A 26,112-nucleotide genomic window follows, 5' to 3' on the forward strand; every position below is an offset into this window, starting at 1 on the left:
GAGGCCAGAAGAGGGAGGTAGAGCTCCAGTGACTAGAGTTGCAGCTGATGGTGAGCTATGCGGGTGCTAGGAATTGAACCTGGGTCCTCTGCAAGAGCAGCCAGTGCTGTTAACCGCTGAGCCATCTATCCAGTCCCCCAGACAAATTTGAAGATATGCTTCGATTCTACTAACAACAACAACAACAACAACAACACACTATTATCACATGTGTCATAAAACAGAAGCTGGTGCTGTGACTCACGTCACCTTGAATATGTAAGCTCAGTGTTCTCTAAACCATTGTGTGGCGCTGACAGGCAGTGGGGACTTCAGGAAGACATTCAATACTAGTTAAGTGGTAACATGCGTAAGCTGTGACTTAGTGTGGTTAATGTGATCCTCATTAACCAGCCTTAATATACACTTGTTCTGTTGGCATGGCTTTCAGTCATCTTCTAGCAGGGATTGTCTTCTCAATGGCACTGTTCACGAAAAACAAAAATCTCAGGAGCAAAAGTGCATCTGACATACAAGAACAGGGCAGTCTTGATGGGGAGAGTCAACTTCAGTTATCTGTCTTCAGATCCACTTCTCTTTTTAAAAAGGTTAACTCTGGAGGGCCAGGGGAATGAGTCAGCGGTTTAAGGTGTCTGTGGTGGTTTGAATAAACATGGCCCTCACAGGCTCATATATTTGAATGCTTGGTCATTATAGAGTGGCACTATTTGAAAAGGATTAGGGGGTGTGGTCTTGTTGGAGTGGGTGTGACCTTGCTGGAGGAAGTATGTCACTGGGGGGGGGGCGGGCTTTGGGGTTTCAAAAGCCTATGCCAGGCCCAGTTCTCTCTCTGCTGCTGCCTGTGGGTACTTCCCCGGGATATCCGTGTGTTTCTTCCTTCCCTCTGGTGCTTGGGTCAATGTGTCCTTTGAGCCAGAAACCTTCGTTGAAGTTCTCCCATGCTCTGCTGTTCTGATGCTATCAAAGGGGCTGTTGGCTTGTTCTCACTGGAAGGGAAGCTGGCAGGGGCCAAAACCAGGGGGATAAAGGGAGGGAAAAGGACGAACCCACAAGGTAAAAAAAGGCCAGCTTCAAGCAAAGAAAGAAGAGATTCGATTTAAGGATCTCTCTCTCTCTCTCTGTCTCTCTCTGCTCCCCTCTCTCCTATGTAGTGATAGGGCTGAAACTGGGGGAGGTAAAGGAAGAGGCCCAAGGTTGCAAAGGCTGGCTACAGATGTGTGTGCACTCTGCTCCCCAGCTGCGGTTCAGTTTTCTCTTTACTGTAAAGCAAGTGCTGGTTGTCACCAAATGCAGGCTCCCCGGCTCGGCTCGCAGTGTCTGCCTCAATTAAGGAAGTATCAGGGAAGAGACCAGACCAAACTAATATCTGTAGACGCATCTCTGAGAGGAGGACTGCTCCTCGCCTGCCTGTTTGCTAGTTGAGATTCAAGAGACTGGCATCTCCTGGGTGAGAGCCTTCGCTTCTAACATGGTAAGCAGGGCTGTTCTGTGATGCACATGTTAGTATCGCTGGAGGCAAACTTTCTCAATATTAATAATCATGATAAGCAAACCCCTCTGTGCCTCTGGCGAGTAGGAAGGTTTGGGAAGGGGGTTCTTGGTGCTCCAGATGTGGCAATGTTCTCATTGGAAAGGGATGGAAAGGACATGTGGGATGACATGCTGTCACCCCTCAGTTCTTATGGAATGTCTCGAATGCCCCTTTCAGAAATACCGTGTGCAGGGGCTGATTATCAATGAGGACAATTCATCTTTCTGTAGTTGACTATGGAAATAAAAGCTTATAATACGAAGAGCTAATATTAAATAGCAATAAGGACTGTCTCCCTTCTTTCTTCTTTTTTCCTTCCTTCCTTCCTTCCTTCCTTCCTTCCTTCCTTCCTTCCTTCCTTCCTTCCTTCCTTCCGTTTTGTTTTTCCATCACAACCACTGAGTTTAATCAGAATTGCTTACAGGACCAAGGATGACAGCTTACTTGAAGAACAGGGACGTCTCACTAGAGGTTACAACACACTGAGAAAAAGGATCTCGTCCTCTCCCAGGGATGTGTGAGGCCTCAGGAGCCCCCAACCCAGTCTGAAGAAATAGTCCTAATTTTAATTTTAAAGAAGGCTTTGACTGTTCTATTTTGACTCTTTTATTAAATTGGCTCTATAAACTTTGGCACTTCTGTTTTTTCTTAGGAAAACTATATTTAGGGCAAGGACACCTGAAAGTTTCAGCCGACAACAATTAAAAATTACTATATTTTATGGACAAAAATCCCCTTGCCAGGCTGGACCTCACTTGCAAAAAAGATTCATCATGAGAAGATAGACCTTGGCTATAAACGGGAACTCTAGTTCCGTCCTTCCTGGTTCATTCTGCAGCCTGCGGGAGCTGACATAGCTACAGGCAGAGCAGGCTGCAGACAATCTGCAGTCTCAGGCAGCCACAGGCCCTTTCCAGGAGAGCCCCCCAGACCAGGTGGGGGTCAAGCTCTAGCACTGTCAGTGGCTTCAAGTGCCGGCTGTGGGACCTGCTAGATTCCTAGGGTAAGCAGACAGGGTTTCTACAGTTTTAGACTGTCTCTAGCCTAACAGGTACCCCACTTATGATCATTATCATGCAAAGTAGCAAGGCAGTAATTGCACCAATCCAATCCTCTTTCTGAACTCATCATGCTAATTAGTAAGGTCTCTATTTGCTAGAGGGCCAGATAACACCAGTATCTTGTTTCTCTGGTCTGTCCTTTCTCACGCAACAGGACCAGGGAAGATTTGCCCTTAGAGCAGCTGGTGCTGGAATTGCAGCTGACCTTGACTGAAAAGCAATTTGCACAACACTATTTTACAGTAAGTTACTTCTTGTTACCAGTACTTAGCACATGGTTTCCCTGGTAAGTACCCAATTAAGGTAGGCAATTGTTTTATTCCCATTGAAGACATGCCGAGTAGGTCAATGAAAGGAATAGAAACAATTGCAAACAAAGCTGAGTGAAGTAATGTAGAAGAACATCGTTATATCAACTCAAGAATCACTCTACATCACTGTTTTTTAAAGGTCAGAAATTTCAGCAGAGGTTCAACGGAAGGACATCCCAAACCAGAGGCTTCAGGGCCCGCACTGGGGAGGGATGGGGAGTTAGTGGCTTTCTAATCTCCCCTTCTTCTAAAAACAAGACAAAACAAAACAGAAACCAGGCATGTGACAGAACGCCCTTAGTTTTCTTTAGCATGGTGATAAAAGTCTTCTGAGTCCCTAATTTCAGCGGCATCTCCAAGACACTGTTAAATGGAACAACCCCCACACTGCTTGCCTGTAACTAGGCAGCAACTGTAAGGAATACTAACACTGACTGCAGATGGGATGTATTCGGTTGGGGCTCTACTGCAAAGATTCTATCTCCTACCTTTCCTCTGGATTTCTACCTCTTCCTTAACAGTTTGCTATCAGAAGGCACAGTGGCTGTAGCTGCTGAGGATGGACTGCTAACAGTGGCCCCTCCTGAAAGGGGAGGCTGCTAGGTGGATTCCTATGTGAGAGGAGAGAGACGTAGCTCAGCACTTAGGAGTGCTTGCTGATCAAGTATACTGGGATCCCAGAACCCACACCAGGGGCGTTATCAATGCCTGCGACTCCAGTCCACAGGATACTACATCTTCTGGCTTACACGTGTACACATACACTTACAGACACAGACACACAGACACACACAGATTCACATATGCACATATAAGAAGACGACCTACTTGAAAATAGTGTTTTCATTATAATAAAAATAAGAGATGAGGGTCAGATTACTACTGGGCCACATGGAAGTACTGGTTTTTTAAAAAGAATAATTATAAATGTTAAGTATTCTGAAATGTCTTATAAGAAGAATGTATTCATAACTTTCTTGATAAATAATTAACAAAACCATTCAAATCCACACCATGATCTTATACATACAATACCCATTACCAGTGTCTGTCAATTATGTGATCTGAGCTAAGTTAAATTATGTCCTCTTTTGTCATATGCAAAGTGAGCTAGTAGTTGCAGACTTGCTAATCACCACAGTTGCTTAGGTGCCAATGGTTAAATAACTGCTTCAAAAAGTGATGTCCAGTTCTGTGACAGGTAAAATACTCCTCATGTATCAAACAGAATTAAAGTTAGGCTTTGGGGTAAAGAGACTACCAGATCTGCAAAGTTTTGTTATTTTGACTTCTGTCTTAAGAAAGAGATCAGACAGTTGTTCACATTTTGAGTTTTAGTTGAAGTTCATTCTTTACCATCTTGAAAAAGCTTCCGATTAAACTTGAATAAAAGATCACTTTGTGATTTTATTTCTCTTAAGCATTCTTAATGTGACAGTGTGAGGATTAGGGGAAAAAAAAAACCTTTGTGTGTTGGAGATGCATAGGGGTGTGTATTGGGGGAGGGGAAGTGCTAGCCTGCCATGGAGCACACAGAGGTAGGACAGCTAGCCCTGGGCTCCCAGTGGGAGGGGGAGGGGAGGGCTCCTGTTCTCACCCCACCTCACCACAGGAGTACTGAATTCCAGATGCATGCCACACTAGTCAGCTTTATATGGCTTCTGGGGACTCAAACTAGGTCCCCAAGCGTGTATGGCACGGGAGGCTTTATTTAGGTGTCCTCCCAGCCCGGTGAGGGTGCTTACTAACCTCTGCAGACAGCTGTTCCAGCTGCAGCAGTGAGACACCATTCCTTTTAAGGACTTTCCGTCCGACCTATGGAAATTAAAGCCGGAAGAACTTAGCACCGTGCACCTCCCAGCTGCGGGATTTGGTCCAGCTCTTGCTGAGAGCCAGAACCGCAGCTCAGCAGGAGCAGGGATCCAGCTTAGGATCAGCATCAGAGCTGGGTTCTCCCCACTCTCTCTGAATCCTAGAAGCTTCCATCTTTTAGTTTCCTACCACTGCGGAGCAGGGCCACAGACTCATAATGTAGTGTGGACAGCACGAGGAGGGGCTGCCTTGATCTGCCTGTCTATGTAAGTGTCTATAAATGACATTTATAAGCCATTGATAATGAAATGACTTAAATTTTAAATGGAGCACATTTAGTTCAGGAATGCTTTTAAAAGAAGAAAAAAACTGGGACTATCATTATTGACTGTCAAGAGCTGACCTGGTCTGAGATGAGATTCTTTTATTTTGCTGTTTAAATTACAAACCGATAGTATGCATAAGGACTTAAGGACCCCAAACATTCTGAACCATTCTCTTGTTAGTTAGCTAGAAGTTTTCAACATATGTTGAAACTCTAGAATCCCCGAGAGAAAAAGATAAATAAAAGTAAAATGCCAACCCCAGAGGATATCTGGTATCTAATCTCTTTCTTGATGAAATCTATTGACTGTGCTCTGAGCCGGTCCTAGCTGAGCCGCTCTTCAATCTCCGCTATGTAAAACACCTTCTCATCACTACACTAATATCACCATCAAACTGGACAGTAGCAGTGAGAGGTCCTGGCTTCTATGGCAACCCACAGCAAGGCTGCCTTGAAATTGCCTCCGACGGACCGACCGACCCGCTGGAGCTGGAGGACTGCGGCAAACAAGCCCTGTAGTATTGTTTCGGATGAAGCTGTGATAGCGCTGCACTTCCTCCAGGCTTCCTTCCTCAGTGAACGAACTCCAGGGAATGGCATCATGTCAGGCTTTCCAGATGGATTATGTGAGGCCATAGCTCAATGTCATTTCCAATAGGAAGCCTCATAATTAAAGGTCAAATAGTCACTTCATCTGCAATCAATCAATAGAAAAAGTACTAATACGGAGAACTAATCAATCAATGGCAAATGCGCTAATAAAAGCAATGAATCAAATATAGCACGTGTGTAGATGTGAGCACATGGAAGACCAAGACAGGAGAAGCAAGAACAATAAAGTAAACCAAAGGTGAACGTACGGGGGTGGGTGGGTGGGGGGGGAGGGGGGTGGCGGGGGGAGGGGGGGTGCGTGCTGGGCAGACTTTCCAAGTCACGTGGGTACCACGTGGCCTGCACGGTTTATTCTTAAATATGAACCAGGCAGAATCATAAACTGTAATTTTTAAGTTTCCTTTAATATATTTTACTTGAGGTGTGTGTGTGTGTGTGTGTGTGTGTGTGTGTAAAATCACTGGAAAAAATATTATGACAGCATTTGACACAGGAAAAGACGTATTTCTAAAGTGCCAAGCAGCTATATTATAATTTGTTGTATTTCATCTTTGTGTATAAAAACAAAAACAAAACATTTCTGGGTGATGTTACGTGAAATTTCCTTCCACTTTCTGGGATGTGATTTTTTCCACCAATACTGAAAGTGACGTTCTTCTATCTGGACAATGACTGGCCTGCGGCTCAGGACACTACAAAGACACATCCTCTGCCACCCCTAGGACACCAGGACACCAGGAGAAGGCTTGTGAACATGGGCAGAGCAAACTTACTGGGTTTTCCAAGTGTGCTCTAGCACTCAGCTCCTGGTACATGTGGGAACAGGGTGCTTTGTCTGAGAGAAAGAAGTAGTGAGGTGCACCCAGGAGACCCGAGGAAGCCCAGTTAGAGCAAGGATTGGCAGAATCCACGAACTGGAAGAAAAGCTCACCTTAGACCTCAGGAATCTGAGGCCAGCTCAGGTATTTAGGGCTTTTAGTTCTCAGAGAGCTTAGGCCCATCAGAGTATAAAGCAGCTAAGGATTTACACTGTGTGGTCACTGGGTACCACAGTGTTTTACTATCACTGCGTGGTCACGAGCAACTGGAGCATCTTATCATCGCTGTGTGGACACAAACTACCACACTGGTTTATTATTATTATTATTATTATTATTATTATTATTATTATATATTTGCTTCATTTACATTTCAAATGATATCCCCTCTCCTTGTTACCCCTCCATAAACCCTCTATCCCATCCCCCCCCCTCTGCTTACCAAACCTCCAGCCCCCTTTCCTGACTGGCATTCCCTTACACTGGAGCATGAAGCCTTCATAGGACCAATGGCCTTGCCTCTCATTGATGTCTGACAATCCTCTGCTACATATGTAGCTGGAGCCATGGGTCCCTCCACGTGTACTCTTTGGTTGGTGGTTTAGTCCCCGGGAACTCTGGGGTACTGGTTGGTACATATTGTTGTTTCTCCTTTGGGGCTGCAAACCTCTTCAGCTCTTTGGGTCCTTTCTCTAGCTGCTCCATTGGGGACCCTAAGCTCAGTCTATTGGTTGGCCGTGAGCCATGGGTGTTTTGATCCACTTTCCAATAAGGACCAAAGTATCCACAGTTTGGTCTTCCTTCCTCTTGGGCTTCATGTGGTCTGTGAGTTTTATCTTGGGTATTCCGAGCTTTTGGGCAGCGAATGCATACCATGTGTGTTCTTTTGTGATTGGGTTACTTCACTCAGGATAATATTTTCTAGCTCGATCCATTTGCCTAAGAATTTCATGGATTCATTATTTTTAATAGCTGAGTAGTACTCCATTGTGTAAATGTACCACATTTTCTGTATCCATTCCTCTGTTGAGGGATATCTGGGTTCTTTCCAGCTTCTGGCTATTATAAATAAGGTTACTATGAACATAGTGGAGCATGTGTCCTTATTACATGTTGGAGCATCTTCTGGGTATATGCCCAGGAGTGGTATAACTGGGTTCTCAGGTAGTATTATGTCCAATTTTCTATGCAACCGCCAAACTGATTTCCAGAGTGGTTATACCAGTGTGCAATCCCACCAGCAATGGAGGAGTGTTCCTCTTTCTCCACATCCTCTCCAGCAGCTGCTGTCCCCTGAGTTTTTCATCTTAGCCATTCTGACTGGTGTGAGGTGGAATCTCAGGGTTGTTTTGATTTGCATTTCCCTGATGACTAAGGATATTGAACATTTCTTTAGGTGCTTCTCAGCCATCCGGTATTCCTCAGTTGAGAATTCTGTTTAGCTCTGTTCCCCATTTTTATTTTACAACCACTGTGTGACCACAAGCTACCATGGTATCTCACAAACAATATATGGTCACAAGCTACCACAGTGTCTCCCATCAGTGTTTGGCTCCTCCAGAGAGGACGGAAATGATCATCCACTTTGGTTTTTCACTCCACAGCAAGTCCCAAGAAGGCTCAGGGTTAACTGCCCACTGCAGACAGGCCAGGATGCATACACGGCAGCCATGGTAAATATGTGCTCTAAGAAGAGGCCTCATCTGAGCCCCTCTGACCTCCTGACCTTTGGGTACATCTCTTGGTTTTTATAAGCCTCGCATGTCCTATGTGACATCTATAACGATATGTGGCAGAGATGCTTTCTTTCCTATTCCAGGAAAATGTATGACAGGGCCATGTGACTGGAACCCCGGCATAACATGCTTAAACTAACAACATTAATAGGAATATCATCAGCACTGCTTCATGGAGGCCACTGAGGGCTGGGCAGCAGAGCTCTCAGACGGTCTCTAGAAGCCTCTCGAGTGCAGTGACGGTCCACATCTGTTGGAGATTGGCTGGCCATTTAGGATCCACCAAGGACTCTGCTGGGTACTTGGCGAAGTTTGCAAGTTTTGCAGAAATACTGAGAGTGGGCATTGTTAGCCCATTTCACACATGATAACACCAAGCACATCACCAGGATTGGAATGCAGATCCCAAAGCTCTTTCCTTCAGTCTGGTGACTACAAGAGGCTTCGGATCCAGACGCAGAAACTGCTCCTTCAAGAATGTGTCTCATTTTGAAATTACTTTCCAAACTTAACAAAACTGGCAAGGACCCCACCAGAGAGCTTTATTTACAATTTATAAAAACCTGATGTCTATCCACTTTTAGTTGATGAAGAGATGTCTGTAATGTGAGCAAATTCACAGCCACATTATAGTTCCCCATTCTCTCAAGTGAGTCCCATTCCAAATGCACAGACATTTTTTTGTTTTTGTTTTTGTTTGTTTTTGGGGGATTTTTTTTTTCCGAGACAGGGTTTCTCTGTATAGTCCTGGCTGTCCTGGTACTCACTTTGTAGACCAGGCTGACCTCGAACTCAGAAACCCGCCTGCCTCTGCCTCCCAGAGTGCTGGGATTACAGGCGTGTGCCACCACAGCCCGGCTTGCACAGGGATTTTTAATTTGAGTTTTTGTGCAATACCCCAACAGCTCACAGAGTTCACAAGTGATGACATTTTCTAATAGAGTTCCTGATGACTTCATGAGCTTTCATGACAGAGAACACAGGTTCCAAATGTCCCTGGGGTTATTGGGATAAGCCTAGGCAGATATTAGCACTCTTCTTAATCTTTTCCTTTAAATAAATATGACTTCCCTTTTATTACTGTCAATCTTATTGAGTCACTATGGCTAAATCATCTTTGTAGAACACAATATAATATTAAAAAACGAATTTCAAACCAACATCAATCACCAAACCACAGTAATAGCATTCACTGTTGCCATCGTGATAGGAGATCCCAGGAGAAGAAAAGCAATGTTTTTCAGGTACAACTCTGGAACCACCCAAAGGTTTGCCAACTGCGTTTTCAGAAACAGGCCTCTGAGGCCCCAACCAACTCAGGCTAACATTTGCACCGATCGTTTTTCATGAGAATAGAAAACATGATTGCAAATTAAGCTAAATCCTGTATTATTAATTAGGCCCTCAGAAATTGGTTTGATCGAATAACAGACTCCAGAGCACTGGCTCCCTGCCCTTGGCCGTTGTTCTTGGTTTAAATGAATGGGCAGTCCTGTCCAGTTAACTTGAGAAGTTTCTGAATTTCACCACTATTTAAGGTTGTATATAGCTTTTAACTTGATGAGTCACTTACCCAAGGTGAGGGACTTGTGTGTAGAGCAGAAGATGATAGCCACTGTATCTGCTGGTGTGAACCCCGAGTTATTCCTGGGGGGAGACGGGGAGGAGTTTTACAAATACATGCATGAAAAGCCACGCATATCCTACCAAGTAGGCCCATCTTCAGGCGAGCGTCCTGCTGATCAGCCCTGGTGACAGAGGCTACTACGGGCCAAAACGCAGAGCCCTGTCTGGATTTCTACTTAGAGAATTGAAGTTCCCATGCCCAGTCATAAAGGTTTAGAAAATCATGAGCCAAAAATCACTAAGAATAATACTATTAACCATGAGAATATTAATAAAAACAGTAAAAACAATAATAAAACATTCCCTTTGTCTTAGAGGCTCTTTCTCAATTCCTATAGATGGTATAACTCCTGTAGTCTACCTATTCTGTGCTCTGAAGACTAACAGGAACTAGCTCACTAAAAATGCTTCAGAAGTTAACTGCACACAGATTAAGTGAGTTTGTCCCCAAATCTTGTGTCCACCCAATATTTAAAGGTTTCTTTTTTTTTTAAAGATTTATTTATTATTATATCTAAGTACACTATAGCTGTCTTCAGAAAAGGGCATCAGATCTCTTTATGGATGATTGTGAGCCACAATGTGGTTGCTGGGATCTGAACTCAGGACCTTCGGAAGAGCAGTCAGTGCTCTTTACCCACCGAGCCATCTCTCCAGCCCCCTATTTAAAAGTTTCTAACGAAAGAGTCTACAATTTCCCTTAGTAACCACATCTCTCCATTTGTAACTATTGATGGGAGAAAAATCTTAATCCCTATCCCTAAGTAGATCCTGCATCCTGTTTTGCATACTCCCTGGAGGGAAGGTGTTAGAGGCCTCTCTTGACACACCACACCACACCAATGAGAGAATAAGTAGATGTGCTGGTCTCCCCCCCCCACCACCTCCGTGGGGGGGGGGGGCGGGGGGTTACAACAGGCTGTCCTCCTGTCGCATGCTCATAGAACTCTAGCTGACTTTCCTCTTGTTCTTTTAAATATCATGCCACATAAGTGACATTTTCATTCCTGTGGTGAACCCAACAGGGAGGGAGCTCTCAGGCAAACACCTGAGCTGTGACAGGAGTAAAGATAAATACTGCATGTAAAAGAGGGGTCAGATGTGAGGGGATGGAGAGGGGGAAAGAGGGACACTGGCCATGGAGAGAAGACTATCCTGTCCCTGGAGAGGGTGGGCTGTATCAGTGGAGGTTAGGGGTGGGAAACCCAGAGTCCGAGCCTGGAGCCATACGTGCAGCTGCACAGATTCTTCGTGCTGGCCCATGTGCAGGAATGCTGGCTTGTACCAGTGTGGGCTTCGATGAGGCAAGCAGAAACAGCAGAGCAGTATGACCAGGCTTCTTAGAAGTGGTCATGCAAGCAAACCCAACTGAGACCCAAGATGGTGAGTGTGGTCATGGTGCGGAGCTAGAGGGGCCGCTGGAAGAGCAGGACATGGAGTCTGAGTGAACAGAGGGTCCACTGCCACTCTCCGAGGAGTGCTCCTCCCCAGGAGCTGTGGAGCACAGGCTTTGGGGAGGAGCACACTTGACTTCAAACCCACAGGATAACGCCATTCGCCTCTATGCAGATAAATGCAAGTATGTGTGAGAATTTACACAGGTAAGTGTTGGTGACATATTTATCATCATAACCATTACTTGTAGAGAGGAAGAACTGACGGGACATTGGAAACTGAGCACTCTAGATGGAGAGGCACACTGAGTCCTGAATAGGAACAGGATGGAAGAGGCAGCCACTGGGGGGTGAACTGAAGAGCCAAGGAGCTGATGCTATATGAGGAGAGTTGTTACAAGGGACAGGAAGTGGCGGAGGGATGACTCTCAAGAGGACCAGACAATGGGGTAAACAGTTTCTTAGGGTTTGTTGTTGTTGTTGTTTTCGTTTTTAGAGCTGGAAGCAAAGTAGAAAACTGAGGTGAGTGGAAAATTCCAGAAAGCACAGGAGTGACACCTGTCAGGGAGGCGTTCGGATCATCATGGAGCTTCAGGCAGTGAAGCAATATGGCAGACTGAGGAAGAGACTTCCCCCCAGGAGGGAAGGACACGTGACTTTAGGAACTGAGCTGTGTGAAGTCCCCACAGGTGTGTGTGTGTGTGTGTGTGTGTGTGTGTGTGTGTGTGTGTTTGGGTGTGTGTGTGGTGGTGTCAATCAAATGCAAAGGCCTCCCTTGGCCCCTCCCCAAACTCTTTACTCAGAGCATGGGCTGTTTTCACTCGCAGCGGGTGTGTGTGTGTGTGTGTGTGTGTGTGTCCAGGAGGCTCGGGTCTGACCAGGAGCTTGCCCCCCCCTTCCAGAGTGGCTCACAAGGATACTTGGAGCCGCTGCTTTGTTCTGCCCCAGTGAGGAGCTAAGGCTAGGCTGGGCTCCATGGCAGGAGGGAGGGCAGGGTCTGAGGACAGAAACCGAGGCCTGTGCCTACACTCCATCCCTCAGACGCCAGCGATGGGAGCCACAGTGTGGATTTTAAGCCAAGTACACAGAGCAAAGGCCCAGGTGGTCCCCCACTCAGGAGGGCGAGCACAGCACTGCGCATCACTCTGCACATTTCCAAGCACTTTGTGTCCAGTGTGTCCTCTCAGGGCAGTGATAGGGGGAGGTGGCATTTCTGTCCTGCTTCTTCTGAAGAGGGGCCAGAAGTCCAGCACACTCAAAGTCACAAAGTAGGAAGTAGCCTGCCCCAAATTCTGGGGCCAATTTATCTTCTCAGAAAACAAAACCAAAAACCACTTCAGGATTTACCGGCTGGGAGTGAGCAGTTTCCGGGTCCATAGCTCACCCTTGTCCGCACTTTGTAGCGGGCCCAGCACAGGCAAGCCAGCGTCCCGCTCACTGTACTGAATCAGCGGGCCTGTGCCCCCCTCCAGCGGGCGAGCATGTGTGTAAGCTCCAGCAATCGCCCCTTCTCACTTTCTAACCCCGCCGTTCCTCTCTTTAATATTGATTTTCTTTTTATCCTGCTTTTATCATTTCTTTTGATCACTTTGTCTCCCCCTGAGGTGCTTCTTTTCTTTCCTTCCCAACTGGTTTCTTAAGAATTCTCTCTACCAAAGCTTTCAATCAGCCGTTTCCACGTAATATTTATTTTGTCTTCCTCTGTACCCACAGAGGAAGGCATGTCAGGTTTCTCTAACAGAAACATAGAATGTGGAGCAGAAAAGGTCCGCAGAGAGGAACAGGGAGATCTGTGTTGTGTGTGGCAGGGGCCGTCCCTGTGAGACACTCTTTGTTAGCCTTTGTTTGCCTTTTAACAAGACCCTGGCACCTCACCGGTCGGTCGGTCACAAGCTGTGTGGCACTAGACAAGCTTCCCAGAACTCTGGGGTGTAGGCACTCGCCTCCAAATGTATGCAGCTGTGGGGCGAATCCTAAGCTGGGTCTCCTCTCCCTGCAGCTGCGCCTCTTGGGCCTGGGGTGCGCAGGCAGACTTCCTTCTTACCGAGTTCAGTCGCTCCGGTGACTACTAAAGCATCCTTCACACAGCTTAAACATTATAGCTTTCTTCTCCTAAAGCTTTTCAATATCAAAACAAAACAACAGACCCGGAACAGTCTTCCCAAGCTGCAGCAGTTTAGAGTACTCCGTGTACGGCTGACCCGAGGCTGATGGATCAAGTCTCATCTCCTAGCAACTGTGGCAGAGAAAGGAGACCTGCACTGTGGCACAGTCAGAAGAGTCAGCTCCCACTTGCTAGTACTCGTTTTCCATGTGACAAGTTATCTCGATGACCTAAGTGTCCTCGGGTGCCTTACGGTTACTGAGTACCCACTACCTACTTAGTGCTGGGTCTGCTCGGCGAGGGTTTTGTGAACTCTTGGTGCTCTCATGAGACTGTGATGTGTTTGTAAAAAGATGTGTGTGCCAAGGCATCCCTTCCCCCTGAGGGGCAGCCACACAACAGCATAGGATAGAATAAAGTTTATTCAGGGCAAGGGGGAGGGGAGTTAAGAGAGTAGTAGAGGTAGAAAAAGGCAGAGAGAGAGAGAGAGAGAGAGAGAGAGAGAGAGAGAGAGAGAGAGAATGAGAATGAGTAGAGGAGTAGTGGCCTGCTATGAGGGAGGGACATGGGGGGGAGGGACACGGGGAGCAAGAAGGGAAGAGCAAGAGAGGAACAAGAGGGGGGAGGGGGCAAGCAGCCCCTTTTATAGTGGGTCAGGCCTACCTGGCTGTTGCCAGGTAACTGGGCTGGAGTTTAGACAGAATGCTAACACACTGGCTCTATTCCCGCCCCCATAAGGAAAAGAGACAGAAATTATGAGCGTTCTGAGCAGGGCTGAAACCCAAGTCCATTGGAGACTGGTGCTGGGATTTTGGATCTAGTGCCTCTCTGCAAACAGACAGATGGGAATGTAAGGTAATCGCTCGTCAGCAGTTTAAGTGCTCTTTGGAACAGGGACATTCCAGACCCTAAGATCCTAATTAGAGAGGCAAGGGCTGACAAGGAAGGCAGCTCAATTTTCCAGCTAGGTCTCTTTCTACCAACTGTGTATCTTCAGCATGCAGACGCATGTGGCAGGGACAAGGGGAGGAGCTGAACTCGGACATGGGCTTCTTTCCAGCCCAGACCGACTCTAGATTAACTGAGCTGGTATGGAAAAAAAAAACACGGGGTGGGGGGGGAGATAGAAAGAAAGGGAAAGAGGGAAGGAAATGGAGGGAATGGCGGAGGGAGAAAGACACGGGGGGTGGGGGGGGCAGGCAGATTTCATGAATTACAAGTAGGAAAGAAGCAGAAGCTGGCAAAGGAAACGAACAGACCCTGCAGAGACAGCGGACCTTAGTTACAGGTCCTGGGACCCGTGACAAACGTGTGAGTCTGTGTGAACTTGAAGAACTCAGCTAAACATTCTTTACAAATACTCTAAGTGAAATAAGTATTAGGAATAAGTTTTATTTTTAATATTTTAAATTATTTGTACACGTGTGTCTCTGTGTGCTACGAACACACTGAATACAGGCTCCAGGAGTGCAGAAGAGGGCATCAGATCCTCTGGAGCAGGAGTTGCCACCTCTAACAGGTTTTGTGAGCCTTCCAGTGTGGGTGCTAGGAACCAATCTCCTGTCCTCTTCAAGAGCAGCAACCATAATCGCTGAGCCATCTCTCCAGCTCCAATAATTATGAACTTTGAAGTTCCAGACACAGTTGAATATGGTAGAGAAGCAGGATTTCAAGACCAGGGTCCTAACGAAAGGTCCGTCTACTGCACACTAATAACTGAGGGTTTTAATTGAAGTAGTCACAATGTCCCTCCTCCAGTACTCCCATCCCCACTCTCTATGCTTTTTAATGATTGGTTTGAATTGTGAACTTGGCACAGTTCGTAATTATGGGGAAAAGAGTTTCAATGCACGACTGTCTAGAGCAGGCTGACCTGTCTGTGGGGGCTGTCTTCACGAAGCTCAGCGAGGCAGGAAGATCTGGCCACTGTGGGCGGCAGGAGATTCTGGATTGTGAGTGGAGCACTGACATGCAGGCATTAACCCACTGCACTCTGCCCTTGACTGTGGGTGTCATGTGACCAGTAGCTTCCTGACTTCCGCGTGCTGGACCTGGAGCCCTGAGCCGCAGGAGCCGGCTCACTTGGGTTGCTTTGGCCAGGGCATTTATCTCAGCAACAGGAAATGAAACTAAGCTGGCTCTCAAGGAAATGCTCAGTCACTAAAGGGATATCTACAAAGATTGTCATCTGAGAAGATGGCTAGCTTTGAAAACTACCTCAGCACAAGGAACAGCACCCACACACTTTTCTCTAGGCCTTAATTGCTCTAGGATTCTTACTCATAAATCATAACCTCAAATTTAGAAAAATGCTTCAAATTATAGCAATCAATTCTGTTGTTTTTTTTTTTAATTGACTCTGAACAATCAGCTAAACCAAATGTGCTCCCAAAGCCACGAATCTAGTGTGAGCCCCACCCAGCCTCTCACACACGTGGCAGAATGCCAGCTCCATGGGAGGTCGCTCCACGTGAGGTCACACCGCCTTCCTGGGAGAACTCACTGTGAAGATCTGTGGCCTGCGGGGCTGGAGCCTGATCCAGTGTTCCTCTCTCACAACAGTGCCTGTCTGGGTCTCCCCCTGCCGCAGTCCACGGCATCCTGGCCTGGCATGTATGTGTGCCACATATGAATCACCGCTGCGTCTCATACGTGAGCCATTCTCGGTGACTGTCTCTCCCATGAAGCCAACTCCACCACTCTTTGGCAGTGCTGTCTGACCCCAGAGTGGCTGAGTGTAGCCCTCAGGGATGACATATTTACTCTGTAAAGTCATGCAGGACTAGAATCATGTCCGTTTTTGAGACATGCACTCTACCATCTTTCTCATTTCCCAAGTTTAAGTACTATGTATTGAGTGAATACCACCAAGAAGTGGCGTTCAGTGTAAGCCTTTAAGAACAGGAAGGATGAGCTAGGCATGGTGGCGCGTGTTTGCGATCCTAGCTCTGGGAAGCTGAGACTGGAAAACTGCCCTGAGTCTAAGGCCACCATGGGCTATACATAGGGAAACGTCTTAAAACACACACGTGCAAGTGCACACACACATACACACACACATACGAACTAGAACATGGATACCAGGCTGTGCATGGGGAGAGCCTCAGTGACAGCCAGAGATAAGAAAACATGGGGTTCTTCTAGGACACAAGGAAAATTTTACCTCAACATAAAGCTTAGGCAGGACAGATGTACATGGTCTCTCACAATTACAAAACAGACTCACAAGATGAGCTTCATTTTTCTCTTGCCACTTATGTTTAAATAGACTGTCTTTTATATTTTAACTAAGCTTTGGATATATATGAATAATGCTACGGTCACCAGGACCCAAGTCACTGGAAGCCGTAAGAACCTGGTGGTAGCACCTGCCTTAATTCCAGTACTCAGGTGGCAGAGGCAGTTTGATCTCTGAGAGTTTGAAGCCAGCGAGATCCACAATGTGACTTCCGGAAAGCCAGGACCCACAAAGAACCTTGTCTCAAACAAAAAAACCCCAAACCAAAACATACCCCGCCTCCCCTGCAAAACACCCCCAAAGCCAAAACCAAAACTAAAACCAACCAAACAAAAAAAACCCTCCCACCACCCAATCACATAAACAAATGTATCAAAAAAAAAAAAAAGTTGAGGCTGGAAATGTAGTTAGCATGGCATCTGGCATCTGGAACTGAATGAGGGAAGTGACTTTGGGAGTAGAGTATGTAAAGTGATTATCTACAAAATAAAGGCGCTAAGGAGTCTGGCTTGAGGAGCTCTGAGAGGGAGGCTCCAGCAAAAGAGAAAAATAGCTGTGTGTGGTGGAGCACCTTTGTGACTCTGAAGCTAAATCAATCTATATAATAATGAGGTCCAGGCCAGCCAGGGCTGCACTGTGAGACCCTATATAGACAGACAGACAGACAGACAGACAGACGGGGGAAGGAGGGAGAGAGAGGGGGAGAGAGAGAGGGAGAGGGGGAGAGAGGGAGGGGGAGAGGGGACAAAGAGAGGGGAGAGAGAGAGGGAAAGAGAGAAGAAGAGGAAGAGAGGGGGGGAGAGAGAGAGGGGGAGCAGGAGAAAGAGGTGGGGTGGGGTGGGGGAGAATACAAGAGCTGTAGAGTGCTATAGACGCCGTCTTTTGGTCATAAGCTGGCTATTGCACTCACGGACTCACAGAAGCTATGACTGCTTGCCTAAGATCGAGCCAACAAGATGGTCCAATGCGGCAAACCCTAGTGTCAATTGGACTCAGTGGGTTACATAAACCCAAAAGTAGAGGCCATGAAAGGGGGGGACATGATCAAGATACATTGTTAATGTGTATGAATTAGTAAAAAAAAATAAGTGATTGTCTATTTAAAGGGGGGAAGAGGAAGTTTCGGGGAAAGTGATTAATTGCATTTTAAATATCTTGCTAAGGCACTGGGGGACCATAGGTACATGCTAAGGAAAACGACCGTGCTGGGGCGTAGGAGAACGCCTAGACAGGCAGTCTCGGCTTGGAAGTGTCGGCAGACAGCTACCAGGACAACAGAGGGGCTGTGCAAGCTTGTGAGACGTGGGCCCAGCACAGCCCTGTCAGCCATGTCTGCAGTTTGAAAGAAGCGGCATAGAGGGAGAGAGAGGTCATCAAGAGGAGGAAAGGCAGGGCAGGAAAGTAGAACAGCAGCCACAGAGAGAAGCTAACAGGAGACACCAAACCACTTACCGTGTGGAGAAGACGAAAGTCAGAAGCATGAAGCTCAGCTGCACCGAGACGACTAAGGAAAAGACGGAACAAGGCAGAGGGTGAGTGGGGGCCGCACCATGGAGGCTCCTGCAGCCTGCTGAGCCCCGCCTAACGCCTGTCTGAAACGAAACCCACTCTGCCGACACACACTGCCAAACTGACAGAGCACCGATGGCTGGTCCAAGCTGCTCATTTACGGACGATGGCGTGAGTGCTCAGAAGGTCCAGACCCCATCTGACCATCTTAGAGTTACTGATCTCATTTGTTCATTTGAAAGCACTAGCTTACACCCGGTACTGAACAGCACAGAGTAAACATAACACGCTCCACGGGAAAAGAAGATTATTTCCTATTTTAGTCTTACTAAAAAAGTCATGCTTGGAATCAGGACAACTGGAATACAAGGCTGTTTTTTAAGCTTTAGTAGTTACTGACATTTACAGTCTGCTGCTCCTGAAAAACAAGGACCCATTTCTTTATAAAACTTCATTAAAAACTATGGTGGAAACTTGACTATTATCCAGTGCAGCTGAATTGTTACAAATATACATCGGCATCATATGTCTCAAGTCCTTTTGAAATCATGAGATCAGAATGAGGGCTGGAGGGATGGCTTAGCCGTTTAGAACACCGGCTGCTCTTCCAGAGATCCTGAGTTCAATTCCCAGCAATCGCTCGGTGGCTCACAACCATCTGTAATGGGATCTGGTGCCCTCTTCTGGTGTGTCTGGAGACAGCTACAGTGCACTCACATAAACACAAAGAAATAAAGCTTAAAAAGAAAAAGAGAGGCCAGGCTGAGTCTGACTTAACTTGGTGACTCGCTGAACTGGGACACAGACTGTGTCCCACTTACTACAGTTTCTCCTACTGACACTACTGAAGATCAGAAAGTGCCGCATGAAACATAAAAACAGATTAAGATTCAAATGTTGAGTGATGTCTTTCTAAAGAACATATTAATAAAGCTAAGTCAGTTTGTAAACACAAATCAGGTAAGTAGAGAACATGGAATTGCTTCACAATGCTGTAGAAGAGGCCCGGTGACAGCCAGGGTGTCCTCCCTTGTGACTTACTTATGAACAGTATGAGGATGAGGCTGAATTTGTCCAGGTCGATGTTTGGGTTGGAGAAGGTGTCACAGAAGGTGGTGTAGATGATCATGAGCAGCACACTGCTGCTGACCACACCGAAAGGCGGTTTCCTCCTCTCCAGCCAGTCCTTGATGTAGCGGCGGACGATCTGAAACACAGAGATCAACAGGTCGCCTCTTCGCTGAGATGCAGGAGGTGGAATTGGGCATCACAAAGTGATTCTGACAGCGCAAAGACAGAATGGGAAGAGAATAATTTGGATGCTGGCCACAGTGGATTTCAAAGCTCCCCTGCTTTCCGTTCTTTTTCTGGGGAATTCAGTATTTGTGGTGCAACTTCCACTGGGCGTCCATAATGAGAGTGAATTCTCAAGCACATCCAAATCCGTCCTTAATCATGCCAAATGCTCTTTGCTAGCTGTCAAGGAGACATGCCCATTAAGCCTCCCCCAAGTTTATGTCCTCTGCTGTGGTAATGGATGTGTGTAATTATCACAGTCCCTTTTGCCTCAACAGACAATTCCAAGTGCGACTTTGGGAATCTTAAAAATCTGACATCTTCAAGAATTTCAAGACAGTAGATAATCGAAAGTGATCCATGGAACATATTAATATTTAAAACACTAGCAATGCACCAGAAGTTTTTAATTAAATTATAACTCATGCTTGAAAAGCAAAAGTGCATGTGTTGTGGGAGTTTAAATAATTCACATCTGAATATCTAGAGTTTTTTTGTGAATCCAAAGACAAATGCCATTTGTACGCTTTTAGAATTCTAAGATTAATACTTAAAAAATAATAAACCTGCCCTAACTTTTCTACAAAAGGACTTGTGAAATGAAAGTTACAGAGTAGCACCTTCTGATTGTAGGACCAGATCAGCTATTTAAAATCAGCACAGTCTGACACTGGTGGTACTGTTCCTTGAGCATGCCATGCGCACCAGCCTCGGCCTTTCACTCTCAAAGGAAGTGGTGAAGTGTCATTATAAGGGCGGTAGTGGAGACATTTTAAGTTTTGATTCACTTACTGTCCTGCATAATTAAATGTGAAATTTCACAATAGGTTGCATTTCCAGGGATCCATTAGTAGTAACGAGGTCGGGGAACCTCTGTAAGGTGGAAGGGTTCTGCTGGCAACCACCCTGCCATCAAAAAGGCCAAGTTTGCAATGGAGCACAACCTTAAGAATATTAGAAACAAAACAGGCTAAAGTTGTCTCTTCTAGCCATGGTTGTGTTTTGTGTGGTTTCCAGGGTCAAATTCACTCTGAATACGGCAAATGAAAATTCAAGAAATAAACAATTCACAAACTGCGAATAAGTTTCATTATAGTTTATTGCAATTCTATGTTATTATGGTTGTAGTTAATCTTTTACTGGGCTAACTGATCAATTAAACCTCATTGTATGTACTTTGTGTGTACACTGTATGTTTGTGTGTGCTCAGATCCATCCACGGCTTCAGGCTTCCCCCAGAGGTTGTCCCCACTGGCAATAGCAAGGGACACTGCACTATCAGTCAGACGTCTTGGAGAATGACCCCGGCTCAAGGAATGCGGAAATGTCCTGTGCCTAGGTAAGAGTCTCGGCAGAAGCTAGGGCGTTCCAGGTGCTGGGACACAGCCTTCAAGGTTGTGTGTCTGGGATGAAGGGGGCAGGTACTACAGGCTGACCAGCAATGGTGAGGAGTCTTTGAAAAGCAGATCTTACACTAAAGTAATACTTGGCTCACTATAATACTGATAGGGAAGGAGATAAATAAAACAGTTCTTAAACTGTTTTATTTTATTTATTGGTGTTCATTTATTAGAGTTGAAAATGGACTGTGTAGAGCTCAGAGCAGGCCTGTTCCCCAGAGTCAGGGACTGGTGCATGGACCAGGAATCGTAGGTAACAGTGTGAGGCACCATGGGTGATATGAGGACGCTTGTTCAAACAGGAAAGGCTACCAAGGGGCTTCACTAGGGTCATTTCATAATATCCTGTATGACAAATGTAGCCTTCCAAGTTTAACAGTCCAGCTGCTTTAAAATGAAACAGAAAATAATGACACCTGTGGCAACACAGATTCCTTTTATTTCCCTTTAGTTTTTGAGACAGGTTTCTCTGTAGCCCTGGTTGTCCTGGAACTATCTCTGTAGACCATGCTGGCTTTAAAATCACAGAAATCCACCTGCCTCTGCCTCCTGAGTGGGACTGAAGGTGTTTGTCACCACTACCCAATGGAACTCTTACCCTAGTATAGAATAGTTAAAAACATACAATCCCTCTCTCTGATCCAAATTCCCAAATTAAGCATGTCCCTCTCTCTCCCCATCACATCCCTGCCTGAGAAGATAAATAAAAACGAATGGGGTGGAGGGTGGGTGCAAAAGCCACCTTAAAGCCATGGCAAATCTCCAGTCATCAATCAACATTATGAGCAGTAATTTGATTTAGTTAACCTAATAGCCTCTTCAAAACTTCATTACAAGGCACTTGGTCCTGTGGTAGTGCAGGATGCTTTCAATATGGCACGGGACAAGGGCCCTGAGTCACAATCCTCTTAGCCTAAGCATCCAAGGGTGAGTGCTGGACACTCCATCTTCATGGAATCAAGTACAAGTTGGAAACCGGATGAGCCCACAAGGACAGTGACAGCCACCGAGGAACACAGGCTGCTAGGGAATCTGCAGGCTCACTGTGGAGTCCGGCCATGTCTCGTCAGGCAAGCAGTCTACATCTCTCTAGCTCCTCAGAGCCTCTCCATCTTGCTTTAAATTCAGTTCTCAGAGCAGCCACTTTTGCACTGTGTAGGCGGAAAGACAACCTGAGTGAAGGACGGCCGAGAGACCTCACAGACGCGGTATGGCCACGGCTCCAGAAAGCATCGCTTGTCTTGCAGTTCGGCAAGTACTTCTGTCACAGCCATGCTGTATTTCTGAGGAGTTTGTGCCGTCTAAAAACTCTCCAGACTTCGGACGCATCGGCAGTGTTAGTGACCCTACAGGAAGCAGAGCTTTGCCAGAGACCAGCGCATCCTGAGAATGTCCCTGACAGAATTCTCAGGAACAAAGACAAATCAGTCTGAGGTGGGAAGAGGAGTCCAGGTGAGGTGACCAGGCAAATCTCTGCTTAGAACTTATCCTAACTTCATTTGTCCTCAGTGCTGAAGGAAACTTAGGCATTAAAAATTAACTGCCCAATGCTCATTAACTCACTCGCTTCTCCCAGAAGAGCAGGGAAACTCCCCCAGGAAGGCTGTCCTTTTATTGTCTCATCCTTAATATTTGGATTTTCGTTATTTTAAATTAAATAGCAGGCAAGGCTACCGGAAAATTAAACTTGACTGCATTCCCAATAAGCTGTGCTTCATATCAGTTGCAATATGACTTCAGCATAGAAACCAGTGAAAGCGGCCCATGCTCGGTGAGGAGCGCTGGCGGCCGAGACAACATGGCGGCCAACAGTCGTCATTCCATTTTCTTTCTTTCTTTCTTTCTTTCTTTCTTTCTTTCTTTCTTTCTTTCAAGATTTATTTATTATTATATGTACGTACACTGTAGCTGTCTTCAGACACACCAGAAGAGGGCATCTGATCTCATTACAGATGGTTGTGAGCCACCATGTGCTCACTTACTGGGACTTGAACTCAGGACCTTTGGAAGAGCAGTCAGTGCTCTTAACCTCTGAGCCATCTCTCCAGCTCCCATCATTCTATTTCCTTAATCTTTCTGGTCAATGTATTTTCCTACTCTTTCTTTCTATTCTGTCTTTACACTTACAAGTTGAATTTTGGGTAAGAATGTGTGATGGAAAATTCTTCATGTTAAGCCTAAGTTTTACATTTTATTTTTCTTCATGGTGGTTTCAGGTTCTTTGGTGGTCACCCTCTATTGCAATGAATTCACATATTTTCCTAAGGAGGTTTGAGTATTAACATCCTGTTGAGTGGATACTAGAAGACTGGTGGTGTTAATGCCAATGTTTATAAGGTTTTTCTCTTAAAATGTTTTATTAATTATTGGCTAGGTTTAAAATATTAGTATACTTTGAAAACGTATAAATAACTAATGAATTGGAAACACCCATCAGTGGTGACCCATCTACGAGTGAAAGTGAGGAAAGCGCACCCTACTGCTTCATTCCACTCTCGGACCAGTGCTACGGTCATCTGCTGGGAAAAGAGTTGACAAGAGGCAAAGAGCCCAGACAATCTGCATGGAAAATAAGAGGCTAGTCACCTGGTGAGGATGGATCTGCTCTTCGTTTGCTGAGAGAACCCAGTATCAGGTCAGCGTACAGACTGGAACCAGGTTAAGCATGACCCTGAATTCTGGTTCTGCCCCTCACTTTGATAGCCTGGGGAATCCTTAACTTCCCTGTGGCTCATCTGTGACCACTGCTGTAGTAAGGACGGAGTAGCTGACTGGGCTGAAGATGCTGTGGACAAGGTGAGTGGTCCTTCTTCTCAATTCTGGTTCTGGGTTGGTGACGTGTCTCACTGTGGATAGCACATTCCATTCCGCGGGGCCATGTGCCAGTACCCCTGAGACACACACACACACACACACAACTGTGTGAAGCAAAAGATCCCAAAACACTTCAGATTCAAATGAACTTCATATGTGCAAAATGCTGGAGGACTAAGAACACCAGAGGCATTCAGCTAAGCTAACGCCCTTCACCTCAAGCTGCAGCACGTCATGAGTAGAAATGCCTGAGAACTCATAGCAGGCAGACATGCGCCTCAGTGTTAACTCAGAGAGACGAGGTGGGCTGGAGTGTGCTACTCTGAAAACTAACCAGGGCGATAGAGAATAATGGGAGGTGATAGGAACACGGGTTCCTTAATGTTGATTCATAAATCATCCTTAAAAACGATGTGTAAGAGAGGCATCTGCTGCACACATGTGGAGCTCAGCTTGACAGGAAGGAAGGAAAACAGACAGAACCAGAAGACCAGCGGAAGCCTGGTAGATACTCAGGCAAGGCCAGGAACTTCAGCCAAAAGCAGGGATTCCTCAGAGAAAAGACAGAGTGAAATCCACCCGGGGAAGAGTCCAAAGTTGAAATCTGACGCAGTGTTACCATGAGTAAAGGGCTCAGGACATTTCGCTCGGGACTTACCCCTTTTCTTCCTCCCCAGTTCATTTTGTTTAAGAAATAATGACAGATCTTATTTTAACCTTATTTTAAAAGATTAGTATAACAAATTATAGAGAAGTTTGCTTTTGTAATTTGGCCTTTTCTGTCGCAAGTGTCACCAGGTATTGGTTTCCTGTGGACAAACACCCATGCACACCTCCTACAAGGTCCTCGAAGGCCACATTATACAGTTTAAGGGAGTCAATGGGTTGAATTTCAACACAGAGAAAGAAACTAAGCAAACAGGTCCCTATCTTTGAGGAGCTTACATTCTAGTCGGCAGCTGAATGAAAACAAAGAGACAAACAGACAGACAGACAGCAAGAAGCAAGAAATGGAATGTTGGGTTGGAGAAATGGCTCAGTGGTTAAGAGCACCGACTGCTCTTCCTGAGGTCCTGAGTTCAAATCCCAGCAACCACATGGTGGCTCACAAACATCCGTAACAAGATCTGATGGCCTCTTCTGGTGTCTGAAGACAGCTACAGTGTACTCGCACATATAATAATAAATAAATTTTTATTAAAAATTGTTTTCTTTAAAGAAATGAAATGTATTAAGAGAACTTTAAATGAGGTAGCTTGGTTGTGACTGGTGGCACCTGGGGCAAAGGTACCTGGAGGAAGCTGCAGGAGCGTCTCTAGGGTGGTGGGAAGTGGCAGAGGCCAGGGCAAAGGCTCCAGGAGGAGAGGGTGCTGGAGAAACAGCAGGGGTCAAGGGCGAGGTCAGGGTGGGGCTGGGCTGTAAGGGAAGTACCCAGGGCCTAAGACGAGGTGGGCGAGACAGGGAGAGAAACGGAGAGCACACATGAAGTGGGTGGTGAGGAGGTTTCAGGCGACAGTTTTAGTCCAATGCCACGGATTTAATGCATGAGGGGACCGTGTGACTGCTGCAGTAGGCAGAGAGCTCTGCTGGAGTCTGTGAAGTAGGTGGAGCTGGACTGAGGTGACAAAGTGGAGTAAACGGAAGCTCATGCCGGGTCCAAGATCTAAGCTCAGCTGTGCACACAGCAGGTAGGTGGTCAGGTGCACAGGGAATCTCAGCTGTGCACACAGCAGGTAGGTGGCCAGGTGCACACAGGAAGCTCAGCTGTGCACACAGCAGGTAGGTGGTCAGGGGCAGACGGGAAGCTCAGCTGTGCACAGCAGGTAGGTGGTCAGGTGCAGACGGGAAGCTCAGCTGTGCACAGCAGGTAGGTGGTCAGGTGTACACAGGAAGCTCAGCTGTGCACACAGCAGGTAGGTGGTCAGGTGCAGATGGGAAGCTCAGCTGTGCACACAGCAGGTGGGTGGTCAGGTGCACATGGGAAGCTCAGCTGTGCACACAGCAGGTAGATGGTCAGGTGCAGACAGGAAGCTGGGCTTTTGGGAAGGTCCTTAAAGGAGGGAAGGGTGGGGGCTGTGGCTGTAGGGGAGTGTTTTCAGTGCTAGACTGTGGTCAGCACGCTGGGTCAGAGAGGAACTGAAGCAGTCTCTGAGCAGCGGCTGGCAGCGGGCCGGGTGACAGGCCCTTGACCTGGACGCATCACTGCATGGACACAGATGAGATGAGCGGCTGGTGCCTGAGAACCGAGCTGTTCCAGAGTGGTCGTCACCTGCATGAGCCTGCTGTTTGTCTGGAAGGACCCGCGGTCCTGTGCATGAGGAAGAAAGAAGCAGCTCTGCCCTATTTCCTCCTGTCAGGGGCCTGTAGCATTCTGTTACTCCTGGGTCGCAGACGAGTACACTTTTTGGAAGTGTGTCATCTGACACAGTCTGTATGACACAGGCTGTTTCTGACAGGTGTGGTCCCAGGAGCAGGAGGCCAAGGTGGTGAGGCCTGTTCAAAGCCCCCGGGCCCCAGACGTCCAT

At 46.5% G+C, this 26,112-nt stretch overlaps 1 protein-coding gene across 1 annotated transcript in view; it reads right to left on the reverse strand.

Moving 5' to 3' along the window:
- Positions 1-26,112, reverse strand: part of Slc10a7 (solute carrier family 10 member 7) — a 229,270-nt gene that overhangs the window by 14,446 nt on the left and 188,712 nt on the right. The window contains exons 8-10 of the mRNA XM_052166077.1: positions 19,119-19,284; positions 18,021-18,072; positions 9,780-9,853 (exon numbers count right to left, since the gene is read on the reverse strand). Coding sequence (XP_052022037.1) covers positions 9,780-9,853; positions 18,021-18,072; positions 19,119-19,284 — 292 coding nt within the window. The remainder of the gene's footprint in view (positions 1-9,779; positions 9,854-18,020; positions 18,073-19,118; positions 19,285-26,112) is intronic.

Source organism: Apodemus sylvaticus, chromosome 21 (genome assembly GCF_947179515.1).
Source record: "Apodemus sylvaticus chromosome 21, mApoSyl1.1, whole genome shotgun sequence".
NCBI lineage: Eukaryota > Metazoa > Chordata > Mammalia > Rodentia > Muridae > Apodemus > Apodemus sylvaticus.